Source organism: Culex quinquefasciatus, chromosome 2 (genome assembly GCF_015732765.1).
Source record: "Culex quinquefasciatus strain JHB chromosome 2, VPISU_Cqui_1.0_pri_paternal, whole genome shotgun sequence".
NCBI lineage: Eukaryota > Metazoa > Arthropoda > Insecta > Diptera > Culicidae > Culex > Culex quinquefasciatus.
Window position 1 is genome coordinate 88,170,460 of NC_051862.1, and position 17,468 is coordinate 88,187,927.

At 42.5% G+C, this 17,468-nt stretch overlaps 5 protein-coding genes across 5 annotated transcripts; 3 read left to right on the plus strand and 2 right to left on the minus strand.

Annotated features, from left to right (window-relative positions):
* Positions 1–35: 35 nt before the first annotated feature.
* LOC6048293 (zinc finger protein 91) lies at positions 36–3,675 on the plus strand. Its single transcript, XM_001865196.2, has 4 exons — positions 36–852; positions 912–1,636; positions 2,070–2,688; positions 2,743–3,675. Exons 1-4 carry the CDS (start codon positions 341–343, stop codon positions 3,419–3,421), a joined length of 2,535 nt encoding a protein of 844 aa, XP_001865231.2. The 5' UTR covers positions 36–340; the 3' UTR covers positions 3,422–3,675.
* A 53-nt stretch (positions 3,676–3,728) lies between these two features.
* Positions 3,729–7,266, plus strand: LOC6048292 (zinc finger protein 665). The gene is made up of 5 exons (XM_038250479.1): positions 3,729–4,441; positions 4,503–5,262; positions 5,681–6,186; positions 6,236–6,337; positions 6,396–7,266. Exons 1-5 carry the CDS (start codon positions 3,843–3,845, stop codon positions 7,174–7,176), a joined length of 2,748 nt encoding a protein of 915 aa, XP_038106407.1. The 5' UTR covers positions 3,729–3,842; the 3' UTR covers positions 7,177–7,266.
* A 328-nt stretch (positions 7,267–7,594) lies between these two features.
* On the minus strand, positions 7,595–9,042 carry LOC119767158 (zinc finger protein 286A-like). Its single transcript, XM_038255023.1, has 2 exons — positions 8,508–9,042; positions 7,595–8,448 (listed from the first exon to the last, which is right to left on the minus strand). The coding sequence occupies exons 1-2, from the start codon at positions 8,957–8,959 to the stop codon at positions 7,596–7,598; spliced, it is 1,305 nt and encodes a 434-aa protein (XP_038110951.1). The 5' UTR covers positions 8,960–9,042; the 3' UTR covers position 7,595.
* Positions 9,043–9,073: 31 nt separating this feature from the next.
* On the plus strand, positions 9,074–10,721 carry LOC6048291 (zinc finger protein 135). Its single transcript, XM_038255021.1, has 3 exons — positions 9,074–9,648; positions 9,702–9,932; positions 9,987–10,721. The coding sequence occupies exons 1-3, from the start codon at positions 9,170–9,172 to the stop codon at positions 10,696–10,698; spliced, it is 1,422 nt and encodes a 473-aa protein (XP_038110949.1). The 5' UTR covers positions 9,074–9,169; the 3' UTR covers positions 10,699–10,721.
* Positions 10,722–16,070: 5,349 nt separating this feature from the next.
* Positions 16,071–17,389, minus strand: LOC119767159 (zinc finger protein 43-like). Its single transcript, XM_038255024.1, has 2 exons — positions 16,854–17,389; positions 16,071–16,796 (listed from the first exon to the last, which is right to left on the minus strand). Exons 1-2 carry the CDS (start codon positions 17,309–17,311, stop codon positions 16,073–16,075), a joined length of 1,182 nt encoding a protein of 393 aa, XP_038110952.1. The 5' UTR covers positions 17,312–17,389; the 3' UTR covers positions 16,071–16,072.
* Between the last annotated feature and the right edge of the window lie 79 nt (positions 17,390–17,468).

Here is a 17,468-nt window from a genome sequence, read left to right on the forward strand (position 1 = left end):
TGTTAAGGGAGCGTTCTTTTATTACGTAACGCCCCCCCTCCCCCACCTCTGTAACAAATCGTGACAGATGAGCGATCCCCCCCTACCACCCTGTAACGCGTAACGCAAGGTCTTTTTGCATTTTTTATGCATTTTGTGAGTAAATCTTCATAAGCGTACACTTGGAAGTTTTGTTTTGAATATGATTTGTTTGCAAACAACGTTTTGAAAAAAACAAAGGGACATTCTCAAACTATCAAAGTAGACCTAACGGCATATAAATCATTCTAAGTTCCACTTTCTACGAAACCAGTCGACTTTTCATCAACTCCTTCAACAGCTCAAAAAACAATCCCCAACAATGTCCTCTTTCGGCGAGTCTCACGTCCTGTGCCGTGTTTGTGCCAAGCCGTTCGAAAGCAGCACCATGTTTCGACTGTTGGACGAATTAGCTGACGCCTTCTGGCGAGTGTCAGAAATCGAGATCCTGGCGCAAGATTCCGGATTTCCACAAAGTTGCTGCCTAATGTGTCGGGACCGGTTGCAGGAGGTGGGGGAATTGAGGGCGCTGTGCTTGGATTCTGACCGAAAGCTGCGTAAAATGATTGGGATTGGCTTGAGGGAGGAGGAAGAGGGCGATGGTATCGGCATGGATAGTATAGATGCGATTCCCAAGGTGGAGATGCAAGAGGTTCCCGAATCTTATTCATGCTGGGAAGACATGGAGAACAGATTTGAATCCAGCGAAGAAGATAACGACAAGGGAAATCATTTGGACTCAGTGCCAGACGTTGTGAAACAGACCCCCGGAAAGACCACTAAGGAAAATGCTGAATCTAAGGTTAAACGAAAACCTAAAGCTACGAAATCTGGGTTAATATGGTTCTGCTTTTTGCGTTTAACAATTCTCACACTAAATTCTTTATTTCTAGATCGGATAAACCACCACCAAAAACAAAGGGACCAAAAACTCCGAAGGATCCGAAATCTTTCCAATGCACGATGTGCGGTAAAATCTACAAAACCAGCTACAATCTTAAAGAGCACGAAACGAGTCACAATTCAGACCAAAAGAACCACAAATGTCACATTTGCTTGCGAGATTTTGCACGACGGAAATACTTCTTGGAGCACCTCCGGATGCACGAAACGGAGAACCAATTCAAATGCAACGAGTGTGACAAAGCGTACAGTACTAATAGGCTGCTGCAGCAGCACATCCGAGTCAAGCACAGTGGCGAGCGTCCCTTCCAGTGCAGCATCTGTCCGAAAAACTTTGCACGTGCTTCTTCTCTTCATGTGCACGTTCAGTCAGTCCATAAAAAGATACGGAAAAAGACGTACAGATGTGATAAATGTACGCGATGTTTTGAAGGCAAAACCGCCTTCGAGCGGCATATGAACAGCCACGAAGGAATCAAGCTGAACCAGTGTCCCCATTGTGGTAACAAGTACGAGTTTAAGGCGTACCTGCTGCAGCACATTGCCGAGAAACATCCGGAAACGGTGGAGAATCTCACTACGTGTCAGTATTGCGGTGTGGGATACAGCACGGATGGATACTACCGGAAACACATCGTCAAGAGACATCCGGAGCATTTGGAAGTATTTGATCAGTGGATGAAGGCAAAACGTGAGGAAGCTTCAACTTCAACGTGTTGAGAAATAGTTGATTGTTTGATATGAAATTGAGTGGAATTGAAATAGTTTTCATTGGCACATTTTTATTAAACAAGTATTCTTATAGACTAGATAATTCACAGTCCACTTATGATTCACCAGGGTGAAGATCAGTTCGAAAAATTAGCTGATAATCAAAATTCGAGCCAATTTGTTTCAAGTTAATCGATCATAAAGGGTTTAAAATGATTGACTTTGAACAAAAATGACATAATCGTTTTACACTGGCCTAACTGGTCGTGGTCATTTAGATAAACTCTTGGAGTTCACACAAATTTTTGTTGAATCTAGAGAAAAATGCAAGAGTAACATTTCGGTAGATCTCCATAAACGTGCACAACAAAATGTTGTTTTGACAAACGATTTGTTTGCAAACAGAATTCCGGGAAGACAACCGGCACGAAACTGATCTCCGACAATGACCTCCATCAGTGGGTTTCATTTCCTGTGCCGTGTTTGTGCCAAACCTTTCGAGAGCAGCGCCATGGTCCGGATGTTTAACGAGCGGAATAAGCCCCTCCCCCTAGCGGAAGCCTTCTGGCGTGTGTCGGAAATCGATATCCATGCGGAAAATTCCAGATTTCCACAAAGTTGCTGCGCTAGGTGCCAGGACCGGTTGCAGGAGGTTGTGGATTTGAGGGCGCTCTGTCTGGAATCGGATAGGAAATTACGCAAAATGATTGGCATTAGCTTAAAAGAGGAGGAAGAGGGCGAGGATATCGGGATGAGTAACGTAACTGCTGTTCCCAAGGTCGAGGTGCAAGAAGTTCCCGAATCGTATTCATGCTGGGAAGACAGGGAAAACAGATTCAATTCCAGCGAAGAGGAAAGTGATACGGAAAAATCTCCGAAGAAAGCCAGGAAACCACGAACTAAAGAACTAAGGCTCGGAGAGAGGACGGATGATGCAGCCAAAAAAGGAGCATTTCCTGCTTCGGACTTTGAACCAAACGCTACAGAAAAGAAATCTAAAGGTAAAACCAAGACCAAACCTAAGACGAAACGACAATCTAAAACTTTAGAAGAAGGGTGAGATGGATCATATAAAAATGAAAATTCTCTAACTCTCTACCTTACTTTTAGAAACGCGTCAAACTCAAAGGAAAAGACTGCCAAAGGACCACAGTCTTACCAGTGTACTTTGTGCGGTAAAATTTATAAATCCAGCAACAATCTGAGGGAACACGAAACAACTCACTTCCCGGACAGAAAGAACCACAAATGTCACATCTGCTCGCAAGAGTTCGCCCGGCGAAACTACTACCTTCGACACATGAAAATGCACCAAACGGAGAACCAATTCAAATGCAACGAGTGTGACAAAATCTACCCGTCGGATAAGAAGCTACAGGAGCACATCCGCATCACACACCGTGGCGAGCGTCCATTCCAGTGCAACATTTGCTCGAAAACATTCCCGCGATCATTTACGCTAAACCATCACGTGCAGGCAGTCCACGAGAAGATCAGGAAAAAGACGTTCAGATGTGAGAAATGTACGCGGACGTTTGAAAGCAAAACCGCCTACGAACGGCATATGAACAGCCATGAAGGAATTAAGCTGAACCAATGTTCGCATTGTGGTAAAAACTACGAATTCAAAGCGTATCTGTTGCAGCACATAGCCGAGAAAATCCGGAAACGGTGGAGAATCTCAGCCGGTGTCAGTTTTGTGGGGTTGGGTACAGTACGGATGGATACTACCGAAAGCATATCGTCAAAAGGCATCTGGAGCACTTGGAAGCATTTGATAAGTGGATGAAGGCGAAACGTGAGGCGATGCTTGCGGAAACGCAAATCACAGCTACTTTTGGTCAAGGTCATAATCAAGTGCATGATACTAATGGTCCTTTGGCATAGCTGGGATAAAAAAATAACAGAAACATTGAGTAACATTGATTTGTTTAAAACATTTGTAGATCAGATAATTCACAGTCCATTGTTAAATTTAGATCTTGCAAAATTTGGTTAGATTTTTTTTTCAAGCTAGCTCAAATCGTTAAACTCAAACTAGCTTTCGAGTGAATTTTCATGAACGTGCACAATAAAGTGTTGCTTTTGACAAACCATTTGTTTACAAACATTTTTTCACGCACATCCCTATCAATTTTTTTCAGCGGTTTACTTTCTAATAATCCAGTTGACTTTTGAACAACTTTCAAAAAAAAAAAACATTCTCGGAAATGTCCTCTTCCGGCGAGGTCTCCGCCCTGTGCCGTGTTTGCGTCGTCCCGTTTGAAAACTGCACCATGTTTCGGTTGTTCGACGAACGGAACGACCCACTGCCGATAGCGGTGGCCTTCTGGCGAGTGTCGGAAATCGAGATCCAGGTGGAAGATTCAAGATTCCCGCAAAGCTGTTGCCTTCGGTGCCGGGACCGGTTGCAGGAGGTTGAAGATTTAAGGGCGCTGTGCTTGGAATCGGATCGGAAGTTGCGGAAAATGATTGGCGTTGGCTTGAAGGAGAACAAAGAAGTGCAGGACAATGGAATTGGTCACATTGAATCGTTTCCCAAGGTAGAGGCATTCGACATTTCCGAATCGTACTCGTGTTGGAACGATGCGGAGGGCAGACTTGATTCCAATGGAGAAGCCGACATCGAAGGACCTAGTAGGAGCGCTGATACGGTAGGAGATACGACGAATAAAAATGAGTTTCTTGATTCGATAGAAGATGCCAACAAAGGGAACGATGCTGACGCAGTGAAAGAAACTCCAAAAAAGATATTTAAGAGAAAGACTAAATCTAATGTGAAACAAACTCCTAAAACTCTAAAAGCAGGGTATGGATACGATTTAATATAATACGACAATGATCTCAACATGAATGTTTTTTAATTCTAGGACGGAGAACCAAACGCCAAAATCGAAGTCTTCAAGAAAACCAAAGTCATTTCAGTGCACGTTGTGCGGTAAAATCTACAAATCCATCAAAAGTCTCCGAGAGCACGAAACAAGCCACTACCCAGTCAGGAAGAACCACAAATGCCCCATTTGCTCACAGGAGTTTGCACGACGGAAGTACTACTCAACGCATCTCAAAATGCACCGAACGGAAAACCAATTCAAATGCAACGAATGTGACAAAGCGTTCCACGAGGACAAGCTGCTGCAGGAGCACATCCGCACCAAGCACCGTGGCGAACGACCCTACCAGTGCAAATTGTGTCCAAAAACGTACACACGTTCTTCGTCGTTGTTCGTGCACGTTCAGATAAACCACGAAAATATCAAGAAAGCGTTGTACAGATGTGACAAATGTACAAAGTCGTTCCTAAACAGACATCACTATGAACGTCACGTGAACAGCCACGAAGGCTTAAAGCTGAATCAATGTCCTCATTGCGGTACCAAGTACGAGTACAAGGCGTACCTGGTGCAGCACATAGCCGAGAAACATCCGGAAACGGTAGAGAATCTAAGCCGGTGTCAGTATTGTGGGGTAGGGTACAGTACGGATGGATACTACCGGAAACACATCGTCAAGAGACATCCGGAACATTTAAGAGAATTCGACCAATGCATGAAGGAAAAACGTGATGCCATGACTGCTGGATCGCAATCTCCAATCACAGCAAATCAAGATGCTGGTGGATCTTCAAGTTAAATAATGTTTTGGCATGTTATAAATTGTTATTTGAAGTTAATTTAATTCTCAGTTGCAATAAAAGAATTAGGTTCAGTTTGTGCATTTTTATCTCCAAAAAAAAAAAAATATTAAAGGTTGAATTTTATTGTTCCGCATCGTAATAAAATACATAAAATATAAATTTACGTTTCGTATTGAAAGAATAACGTGGAACAACCCCAGGAGTTATTTATCAAAAAAGGTGCAGTACTGCAAGTTAATTTGGCTGAACTCAATTCAGTTTTTGGGTGACTCTTCATGAACGTATACACATCTATTATTTTTTTGACAAATGATTTGTTTCCAAACATTTTCCAAGATACTAAAATACCCAGTTGTGAAAGCTGTCAAATCATTCTTAGTTCAACTTTTCACGAAACCAGTCGACTTTTGAACGACTTCTTATAGACAAACATCCTCAGAAATGTCCTTTTCCGGCAAGGCCCACGCCCTGTGCCGTGTTTGTGCCATTCCGTTCGAAAGCTGCACCATGATTCGGCTGTTTAACGAACGGAACGAGCCGCTACCCATAGCGGAAGCCTTCTGGCGAGTGTCGGAAATCGAGATCCTGGTGGAAGATTCAAGATTTCCGCAAAGTTGCTGCATTCGGTGCCGGGACCGGTTGCAGGAGGTAGAAGATTTGAGGGCGCTGTGTTTGGAATCGGACCGGAAGTTGCGCAAAATGATTGGCCTGGGCTTGAACGAGGAGGAAGAGGGCGAGGATCTCGGGATGGGTACGGTAGATGTCGTTCCCAAGATTGAGATACACGAAGCATCCGGATCTTACTCGTGGTGGGATGATACGGCAAACAGACATGAATCTGATAAAGAAGAAAACGGAACGGAAGAACTGCCTAAAGTCAAGCAATCCAGAAAAAGCAAAAATATAGCATCAGAAAAGTACGAGTACTTGTCAATTTGGATTATGTTTAATGTTGCTTTTTTTCAGGACGTCATTTGAATCTCATGATAGCCATTTTGATCCAAATACTGTAGAGCAGACACCAAAAAGGAAGAGCAAGAAACGAACTCCTAAAACTCCAGAAGCAGGGTAGGGTAACGACCTAATCTTTAGCAATTGATATCAACATTGAAATTATTACTTCTAGCAAGGATGGGGCGACACCAAAGGAAAAACCTTCCAGAGATCCTAAGACATTTCAGTGCACGCTGTGCGGCAAAATCTACAAGTCTAGCAAAAACCTGAAAGAGCATGAAACGAGCCACTTTCCGGACAGAATGAACCACAAATGCCACATTTGCTCGCAAGAGTTTGCCCGACGAAACTACTATTTAGTGCACCTTAAAATGCATCAAACGGAGAACCAATTCAAATGCAACGAATGTGACAAAACCTTCAGTTTGGATAAGCTGCTGCAGGAGCACATCAGCATCAAACACCGCGGCGAGCGTCCCTTCCAGTGCAAACTGTGCCCGAAAACGTATCCCCGTGCATCTACGCTGTTCATGCACGTCAAGACGGTCCACGAGAAGATCCGGAAAAAGTTGTACCGATGTGAGAAGTGCACGATGTCGTTCGTGAACAAAACCGCCTACGATCGCCACATGAATGGCCGCCACAGGGGAATAAAGTTGCACCAATGTCCACACTGTGGAACCGATTACGAGTTCAAGGCGTACGTGCAGCAGCACATTGCCGAGAGACATCCGGAAATGGTGGAGAATCTCAGTACGTGTCAGTACTGCGGGATGGGATACAGTACGGACGGATACTACCGGAAGCACATCATCAAGAAGCATCCGGAGCATTTGGAAGTGTTTGATCAGTGGGTAAAAGCGAAACGTGACGCGTTGCTTGGGGGAACACAGCCTGCAACTACACCGATTCCGGATGTCGGTAGATCTGACGGATTGGATATCACTGGTTAAATATCCTTTTAGTATTTATAATCTCCAGCTCCAACTCAGTATATTGTTTGTTAATGGAAAAAATTGAATTAAAATCTCCAAAGCAACTAACAACAACGCATATATTTTGAAGAACAGATAATTCACAGCCCACAGAACTTTTTTTTTCTAATCTAATCCTAGCGCAGCCACTCTTTCAAAGGGATCTTGGAGAAAGCCTTAATATTGGTAGGATTACGCCTAGCCTTCTTCTTGTCATTTATTAACATTTGTAGTGCGCCAGGCCTACTGCGTAAAGTTTACCGCAGCGACGATTCGTTAAAGTGGGTTGGGTTTGAGCACTGAGTGTTGTTTAAGGCAACTGTTCGTTGGGAGCACTATGCTAAGATGTTGGTGTGCTTCGGGAACTTTTTTTCGTTAAAAAAAAATAATCTCAAACTTCACTCAACTTTCGCATTTATTTGCTGACCATTCTTGACCGATTCTCGCTTTGCCGTCAACCACTCGTCAAACTGCACCAACCGCTCGGGGTGCTTCTTGACCACGTGCTTCCGGTAGTGGCAATCCGTTGCGTATCCCAGTCCGCAGTACTCACACCGCGCGAGGTTCTCGATCTGTTCCGGATGTCGCTCGGCAATGTGCTGCTTGAGGTAGTTGTTCGACTCGTACTTGTTGTCGCAGTGCGGACAGTGGCTGAACTTTACTCCCTGGTGCTTGAGCGTGTGGCGCTCCAGGATGGTTTTCGTGAGGAACGACTTGAAGCAGATGTCGCATTTGAATCGGAAGTTTTGCTTGTGGATCGCTTGAACGTGGGTAAACAACGAGGCAGAGGTTAGGTACGTTTTGGGACACTGCTTGCATTGGTGGGGACGTTCGCCTCGATGTTTCGTGCTGATGTGTTCCTCCAGTGTTGAGCCATTCCGGAATGATCTGTCGCATTCGGTGCATTTGAACTGTTCTTTGTGCACAACCATGTGGCGTTTGTAATTGTTGCGCCGATTGAATTCCTTCGGACACAAGGGACATTTTATAAGACGTTCTGGGTTGTGGACTGATTCATGCTCCTTTAGGTTGTATCCGGAAGCAAAAATTTGACCACATAAAGAACATTGGTATACCCGTTTTCGTTTGCCCTTGGGTTCTCCGGTCGGGTTAGGCGTTTTGTTAAATTGCGATTCGGACTTTGCCTTCTTCGATTTCTTCGAAATCGGTTCAACATAGTCTGGATCATTCTCGGATTTCTTATGGCTGACAGGAACCTCTTTTTCTGGATCTATTTGATTTGTAACATCGCTATAAAAAACTGGGTTTAGAATCATAATATGTACTCAACAACAAAGTGACAATCTCACCTTTTGCATTCTGTCTTAACCTTTCGATTTGAGCGTCTTTTAGCCATCTTTTGCTCCACAAAGTCAGAAGCCTGTTCATCGTCACTGGAGCTGAACCTGTGCTCCGGGTCACTCCAGCAAGAGTATGATTCTGAATATTCGAATACTTCCACTTTTGGCAAAATATCGACGCTTTCTTCCTCGTTCCTATCATCGCCAATCATTTTGCGCAACTTCCGGTCCGACTCCTGACACAACGCCCTCAAATCTTCCACTTCCTTTAGTCGGTTCTTGCAGCGCAAGCAGCAGCATTTCGGAAGTCTGGAATCTCCAACTGAAACTGCGGAGACTTGCAGGAAGATCTCCGCCAACGCCAGCGGACCATTCGCTTTGTCAAACAGCCGGATCATGGTGGAGCTTTCGAACGGGTTGGCACAAACTCGGCACAGGGCCGTTTCCGCCGTTGAAGACATTTGGACGCTTCTGACCTGAATCGTCGATTACATTTTGTTTTGTTGAGTTTGTTAACGTTTGACGAGGACGGCACTGATTCGAATTTACCCTACAACTTGAGTAACTTTTCACGATCGTGTTTTTCTGACAGAAGCGATGCGAAAATTTTGTTTGCAAACAGAGTCCTGTTTAAAAATAGAAGCATCGAAATCGATCCTCACCGTTCCCCGATGTCCTCCGCCGAGGAACTGGGCCTGTGCCGTGTCTGTGCCAGTCCGTTCGAGGGCTCCGCCATGTTCCGGCTGTTTGACGAGGCGGTTGGCCCGCTGGCCTTGGCCGAGATCTTCCTGCAGGTGGCCGGAATCGTAGCGGATTCCAGACTGCCGAAAAGTTGCTGCTCTCGTTGCCGGAACCGGCTGCAGGAGGTGGAAGATTTGAGGACGCTGTGTCAGGAGTCGGACAGGAAGTTGCGCAAAATGGTTGGCATTGAGGTAAAAGAAGAAGAGCCGGATGAGGAACTCAATGGGAGTGGTATTGAGGCTATTCCCAAGGTAGAGATGATTGAATTGCCGGAAACGTACTCGTACTGGGATGATGCGGAAAACAGGTTGAGCTCCAGTGACGACGATAGTGATCCGGAGTATGTGGCGAAAGAGGAAAAAGTTCGGAAAACAAGAAGCAGAAAGCAAGAGAAGGCCGAAACAAACAGGCAAGTTGGCGCTTCTTATAAAATAAAATAAAATTAAAATAGGTTTGTTTCAGACCCAGCAAAAATCTACGGAGATCGACGCGAGAAAACCTCTCAAAACCAGAAGAATCACCAGAGAAACCAGAAAAGGAGCCCATTATTGATGGTGGGACAGAAAATCAAGAATCTGACCACTCCTCAGATGACTCCGACGGAGACGATAGTGATCCCGATTTTCAAGAGGAAAAGCCACCGAATACCGCAAAGAAACTTAAGAAAGATAACGATAAACCGAAAGTAGAGAGGTAAGCAGCCAAAGCTTTTGTTTCGTACCATCTGTTTAATAATTTCCATTGTAGAAAAAAGAGAACTTCCGAGCCCAAGCAAAAGCTGCCCAAGGAAGCGAAAATATTCCAGTGCGCATGGTGCGGTCGCTTCTTCAAAACCAATCACAACCTGAAGGAACACGAAACAACTCATTCGTCGGACAAACCTCTCAAATGCCACATTTGCCCGAAGGAATTCGCCCGACGAGATTACTACAAACGCCATATTAAAATGCACGAAACCGAGGGCAAATTCAAATGCAACGAATGTGACAAGGCGTTCCACTGCAACAAGCGGCTGGAGAACCACATCAGCGTGAAGCATCGAGGCGAGCGGCCATTCCAGTGCACATTGTGTCCGAAAACGTACCCTAGCGCATCGTCCCTGTACGGGCACGTGCAAACGTTCCACGAGAAGAAGCAACCGTTCAAGTGTGACGTCTGTTTGCGCACCTTTTACTCCAAGTACATCCTGGATCGGCACAAGATGAAGCACAAGGGCATCAAGTCCAGCCAGTGTCCGCACTGTGACAAAAAGTACGAGTCGAACAACTATCTACATCAGCACATTGCCGAGCGGCATCCGGAAAAGGCGGGAGATATCTCGCGCTGTCTGTACTGTGGGCTGGGCTACACCACCGATAGCCACTACCGGAAGCATGTGGCCAAGAAGCATCCGGAGCATTTGGCTGAGCTGGATCAGGTTTTGAAAGCGAAACGAGATGCACTGAATAATTTTAATTGAATAAACTTAGATCTGTAAGCGAGGAAGCTTTGTTTTAATATTGCCTTTTGAAGCTGCCCCTTTCTAATCCTTTCTCGAGTTTAACGGAATACAGGGTTGTTACGGGAAAGCCGAAAAAAATTCGCGCCGAACTAAAACCCAATCCGCGCGAAATCCGCGCCATATAGAAAAAAACGCGACAAACATTTAAGAAATTTTATTTTTTAATGAAGAAAAACAAGAAACAAAAAATACAGAAAGTATCTGATGAAAACGTTACTTAATCCACCCTTAGTGGTGCCTTCCTCACATTTAGAGGGTAATGCTAACCAGAATAGAATAAAAAAGGGCGGACCTTTCAGTGTGCTATCAACTTGATTCATCTTTTGAAGTCGATGAAAAGGTCTTTTGATTACCTATACAACAACACGTCGCATGATAAATCCGTACAACGTTTTCTTCAATATAATATATTGATATTATCTGAGATCCGACCTCTAAGAAGTGCATAAATAATGGCCTATCTACAATCACTTTACTTAGAACATTGCACTTAGCTTAGGAATTTGAATCAATTGAAAAGAATCTATTCTTCTACAATGGAAAAGTAATCAAATTAGAAACTTTACGTATGGTTCGGAAATTTTAAAATCTACGATAAGTTGACGTTTCCATATCAAAGGTAAACAAACAACTGCGTAGCAACGTATATCAGTCCAGCAAGTTTTCTAAGTTGATTGTAGATGACGGCCGTTATTTTGCGTACTTTTCTAAGTAACTCATTCATTTTACTTTACTTAATTATTCTAAGCTAAGTGATTGTAGATAGGCCATAACATTTAAGTGCTTATAACTTTTAATAGGATCGTCCGATCTGCAATCTATTAAACTTGTTGGAAAGGTCTTTCAAAAACCTTTCTAAAAATGTATAACATGACGGGGTGTCTTACAAAAAAACACCCTTTTTACAATCTTCCGGACTTTTGTTAAAATCCTTTTTTTAGCATAACTTTTGAAGTATTTAACTAAACTGCACAATTTATAATAGCTTCTTATGGGACCCCAAAACGGATCGAATGTTAGATCGAATGAGACCAAAACGGTTAAAAAAAATAAAAAGCTGCTTTTTCTGGTGTCATCTAGTATCCTTGGAAACGAGCTTGATTTTCAATAAATGTGAATCGAAGATTTTTTTTAACTTTTATTTTTTTTTAACTTTTATAATCTTAAAATTGCTCGCATTTCCGTAAAACTCTCTTAGATGCATTCGAATGGTCTTTTGAAGCCCTTCAAAATGTGCTATAGACATCCAGGATTGGTTTGACTTTTTCTCATAGCTTTTGCAAATTACTGTTAAAAATGGATTTTTTTAAAACCTTAATAACTTTTTGCAACAGCCTCCAACACCCATACTCCTATAGGTCAAAAGTTAGGGAATTTCATGAACTATAAGCCTACGGCTTTTTGGCCAATCGCAGTTTTTCTCATAGTTTTACGATTTTTCTATAACAAACATTTTACAACGTTGGTTTTTTCCCTGTAGGTTTCCATAGAGGCACTTTTTGGTCCCAATTTTGACATATTCGGAATCCTCAGGAAATTTTACATTAGATTGAGGTGTTGGAATTTTGAATTTGATTAAGAAAATAATTAAATAAAATATTTATGAAAAAAGTTAGATTTTTCATACCCTGTGTTCAATACGTCAAATGCAATATCAAGTAGGCGAATACCTGTTTTACCCATAATCCGACAAAATGCTAAATAATATTCTAATTAATTCTAAATGGCATTTTTTTCCAATCAAATTCCAAATTCCAACACCTCAATCTAGTGTAAAATTTTCTGAGGATTCCGAATATGTCAAAATTGGGACCAAAAAGTGCCTCTATGGAAACCTACAGGGAAAAAACCAACGTTGTAAAATGTTTGTTTTAGAAAAATCGTAAAACTATGAGAAAAACTGCGATTGGCCAAAAAGTTAATACCGTAGGCTTATAGTTCATGAAATTCCCTAACTTTTGGGAGTATGGGTGTTGGAGGCTGTTGCAAAAAGTTATTAAGGTTTTAAAAAAATCAATTTTTATCAGTAATTTGCAAAAGCTATGAGAAAAAGTCAAACCAATCCTGGATGTCTATGCACATTATGAAGGGCAATCGGATTATGGACCCAGTTCCACTATAGGAAAAGGGGGTCCGTAACAGGCAAATAATTTTTTTTTCAAATGGCTATTTTTCTGCTCAAAAACAAATAAACTGATGAAACAAATACACTCAAACACCGATGGTTTGACACCAACTGTTGTCAAACGAACGGGGTCACTTTTTAGTTTGACACCCATTTTACACGGAGTTCACACTCACTACCAAATGTTTGTTTTGATAGTATGCGTGAGCACCGTGTAAAAAGTGACAGTTCGTCACTTTTTAGTTTGACTTTGACCAACCAACGGGGTACAAACTAAAAAAGTGTCAAACGAAAAAGTGACCAACCACCGGGGGTTGAGTGTAGTCAAAATTGTTCAAAAGACTTCAGTTTCCATTGTTTTGTACAAAGGGTTATGAAAAAGTGCTTGAAACATTGAAAATTTGTGAAAAATGTGCTTCGGCTCTACTAGGGGGTCCACTGATGGTTAAAATACCCTATATAGTTTTTTTCCTCATCTTTTTTTTTTATCTTTTTTTTAATTATTTTTTTTTTGAATCTTCACCAAAATTTTGAGCCAATTTGGTAAAAGCAGTGTTGAGATATCGTGGCACCCGTTTTTTGACTGCGGACTTAAAATAGCTATATCTCGGCAATGGAACGTTCAAATGTCTTCACATTTATTTTGTTAATAGATGAAAATGTAAATGGGAATTCCCTGCAAAAAGATTTAAAAAAAAGTTTAATCGTGTGCTCATACCACCCTATGACATTTTTTTACGGAGCCCCTTAATTTTAAATTTCGAAAGTCTAAAAAAAATCAAAATCTGTGAATTTAAATACAGTTTGTATTCCAAAATCCTCGCTAAAATTTCACTCCGAAAGAAATTTCATTTCCGATATTTAAAATATTTTCTTTCAAAATGTCAACATCTCTATCCTAAAATATGACTTCAAAAATTGTGGCATTTAAGAATTTAAGAATATAGGAATTTAAGGAATTAGGAATTCTTAAATTATTTTGAGATTTGAGATTTGTTTTTCTTGTTTTGAATTTTGTAATTGTAATTGTAATTTTTAAAATTTTGACTATTTAAATTTTGAAATTTTTTGAAATTTTTAAATTTTCGATTACTTAATTTTTTGGAGTTTTGAATTTCAGATTTTTAAAATTTAAAATTTAGAAATTTTTATTTTAGAAATTATAAAATCAAAAAAAAAAAGGTTAAAATACATTACTCAAAACTCAAAAGAAATTAAATACTAGAGTGTAACAAAAATGACTTTTTTGCGGGCATTCAAGGGTTTGTTCCGGTGGGCATACTAAGCCCAAATCCAAAATATGAGCTTGATTGGACGTAACAGGAGCTGGCGCTCCGCCCTTCAATTTTAAATGGGATTTAACCCGTAAAAAAAGATTTTTTCAAAAATGTCACTTTTTGAGGCATTTTGGCCACCAATGCGTTTACCAAAAACATCACTGGCGTGTAGGCCAGATCCTTGCGCATCTTTTGGTATATATAACATTGACATTTGGAGCACCCTGGAGCTCGGTACAGACCTTCAAAGTTTGGCATTTTTTCAAAAAATCGGTCCCGGCAAAAAAGATATGCGTCGCGCCTTGCGACGCCCTAGACGCCATTTGATTTTGCCGGGACCGATTTTTCGAAAAAATGCCAAACTTTGAAGGTCTGTACCGAGCTCCAGGGTGCTCCAAATGTCGATGTTATATATACCAACAGATGCGCAAGGATCTGGCCTACACGCCAATGATGTTGAAAATAAACGCTTCAGTGGCCAAAATGCCTCAAAAAGTGACATTTTTGAAAAAATATTTTTTTACGGGTTAAATCTTATTTAAAATTGAAGGGCGGAGCGCCAGCTCCTGTTACGTCCAATCAAGCTCATATTTTGGATTTGGGCTTAGTATGCCCACCGGAACAAACCCTTGAATGCCCGCCAAAAAGTCATTTTTGTTACATCCTATTAAATACATATTCAGAGCCGGAGATGTTGAGAAATGAGTTTAGTGTAGTAATAAATTTATTTAAGAAATCCTCAACAATACATTTAAAAATTAATCTCTACATAATCTTCATTTTCATTTTTCGATGGTTTGTATTAAGAAAATACAAACATTTTCAGAAGAAAATTTAATCTATAAACAATTTAAATTCTTGCACTCAAAGGAAAAAAATAAATTATCGTAATTCCTGATAATATTTTTCTTAATAACTTGAAAGAAATTTGACCGGGACCGTGGTGTAGGGGTAAGCGTGATTGCCTCTCACCCAGTCGGCCTGGTTTCGATCCCAGAAGGTCCCGGTGGCAAATTTTGAGACGAGATTTGTTTGTCTGATCACGCCTTCCATCGGACGGGAAGTAAATGTTGGCCCCGGACTAACCTAAAAAGGTTAGGTCGTTAGCTCAGTCCAGGTGTAGGAGTCGTCTCCCTGGGTCCTGTCTCGGTGGAGTCGCTGGTAGGCAGTTGGACTAACAATCCAAAGGTCGTCAGTTCGAATCCCGGGGTGGATGGATGCTAAGGTGTAAAAAGAGGTTTGCAATTGCCTCAACAATCAAACCTTCGGACACCTAGTTTCGAGTAGGAATCTCGTAATTGAGAACGCCAAGGTAATGCTGTAGAGCGAATAATTTGATTTGATTGAAAGAAATTCTATCTCTCTCTTTTAATTTATATATAAAAATTGCCATCCGCTCGAGCAAAATTAGCCAGCAAATCCGCGCCGTCCGTAACAACCCTGGGAATAGGGCCAGTATGGTCATAACACCGCATGGGTATTGAGGAGTGGCTTGTTATGTCGTGTTGAGAAGAAAAGCTCCATCAGGGTTTAGAATTTGGTTGTAAATCTTGGTGGATCGTGCACAAGCGCAAATACGTACTTACCTTACTTTATCAGCAAAGATCTATAGACCCAACGCTGAACTAGTCGAAGATGTCCAAGACGCTCGGTTCTCGCCGTCCTTCACGATATCAGCATGCTTGTAGTCTTGGTACATCTCGAAATGCATGTGCCTGGTCGCTTTCTTTAGCGTCCCGCTTCATGTCCGTGTAGAGTCACAGTGAGTATCAGGGTCAGATTGTAGCGTTGATTCGTCCATAAACATACTCTTGGATGAGTTGAAAGTGGTCTAAATATTTTGTCAGCTTGGGATTGTAAGTTGTCGAGAAAGGTCTAATGTCCTAGACAAGGGACATTTTCACAAAAAGCAAATAAAACGCCATATTTTCTAAACCACAACAGAACCACCCACTTCTTCTTGTTTCTTCCTCTTCAACAGCTCCAGCAGCTCGTCCAACCGTTCCGGGTGCTTGTGCGACACGTGCTTCCGGTAGTGCCCATCGGCGTAGTATCCCATGCCACAGTACGCGCACCGCGCCACGTTCGGCATCGTTTCCGGGTGCCGCTCGGCAAAGTGCTGCTTGAGGTAGTTGTTCGATTCGTACTTTTTGTCGCAGTGCGGACACTGGTAGAGCTTCTTGCCCTCGTGGGTCAGTTTGTGGCGGGTGAGAATGTAGTTGGAGGAGAATCCGCGCGAGCACGTGTCGCATTTGAACGGCTTCCGGTTGTGGTGGAAGTCTTGCACGTGCGCCCACAGCGTCGATCCGCGGGGGTACGATTTGGGGCAGAGCTTACACTTGAATGGGCGTTCCTTTTTGTGCACGGCCTGGATGTGCTCCTTGCGGGCTCGGTCGGAGCTGAAGGCTTTGTCACATTCTTCACAGCGGAACGAGTGGGTCTTTGGCTCGTGGGTTTCCAGGTGTCGTCGGAACGAAGTGTGCCGGGCGAATGTTTTTGGACATTTGTCGCAGTGGTGGGGCCGGTAGTGCGTTCGATGTGTGATTTCGTGCTCTTTCAAACTTCCAGCGGTGGAGGAGAAGTGACCGCAGGTTGCGCATTGGTATGTTCTCTTTTCCTTTTTGTGCTTTTTAGTTTTCTTCAGCGAATTTGAGCTGAAATTAAATATATATTTTTAAGAAATAATTTCAAGGTGTTCAAAGTTTTCTTACTTCTCCGTGATTCTCCTTACATATTTCCTCTTCTTAGGTTTCTCCTCGACATAGTCTGAGTCGCTGTTTTCAAACGGTTCAGAATCGCACTCTTCCTCCTCAGACAGGAAGCTCGTCTCCTGTTTCACAATGTCGTCCTTGGAATCCATCTCCTGCAGACACATCTCCTTAACCGCCAACTCTTCCGGCTCATCTTGCACCATCTTCCTCAACTTCATATTCGCTTCCTGGCACAACTTCCGCAACTCTTCGACCTCCTCCAACTTCCGCCTACATTCAGAGCAGCAGCTCCGCGGCATTCCGGCGTCCACGGTCATAATCGGGAGGTCGCTAACCCTCGCAAGGATAAAGGCCAGAGCCCGGGGATTGTTCGCTTCGTCGAATAGTGCGCACATTGACGTACCGTCCGGCGGGTTGGCACATACGCGGCACAGGTCCGCTGCCCGAGTGGTGGACATTCTGACCGAGTTTCAGAATCGCGAAACGGATATTCAGCACTGATTTGTTTGTCAACAATTTTAACACGTTTATTTCGAGTTATCCTTTTTGGAAATTCAATTTCCAAAACATACACGTTCACTCGAAACAGCTGACTGAATCGCCAAATTTCGTTTC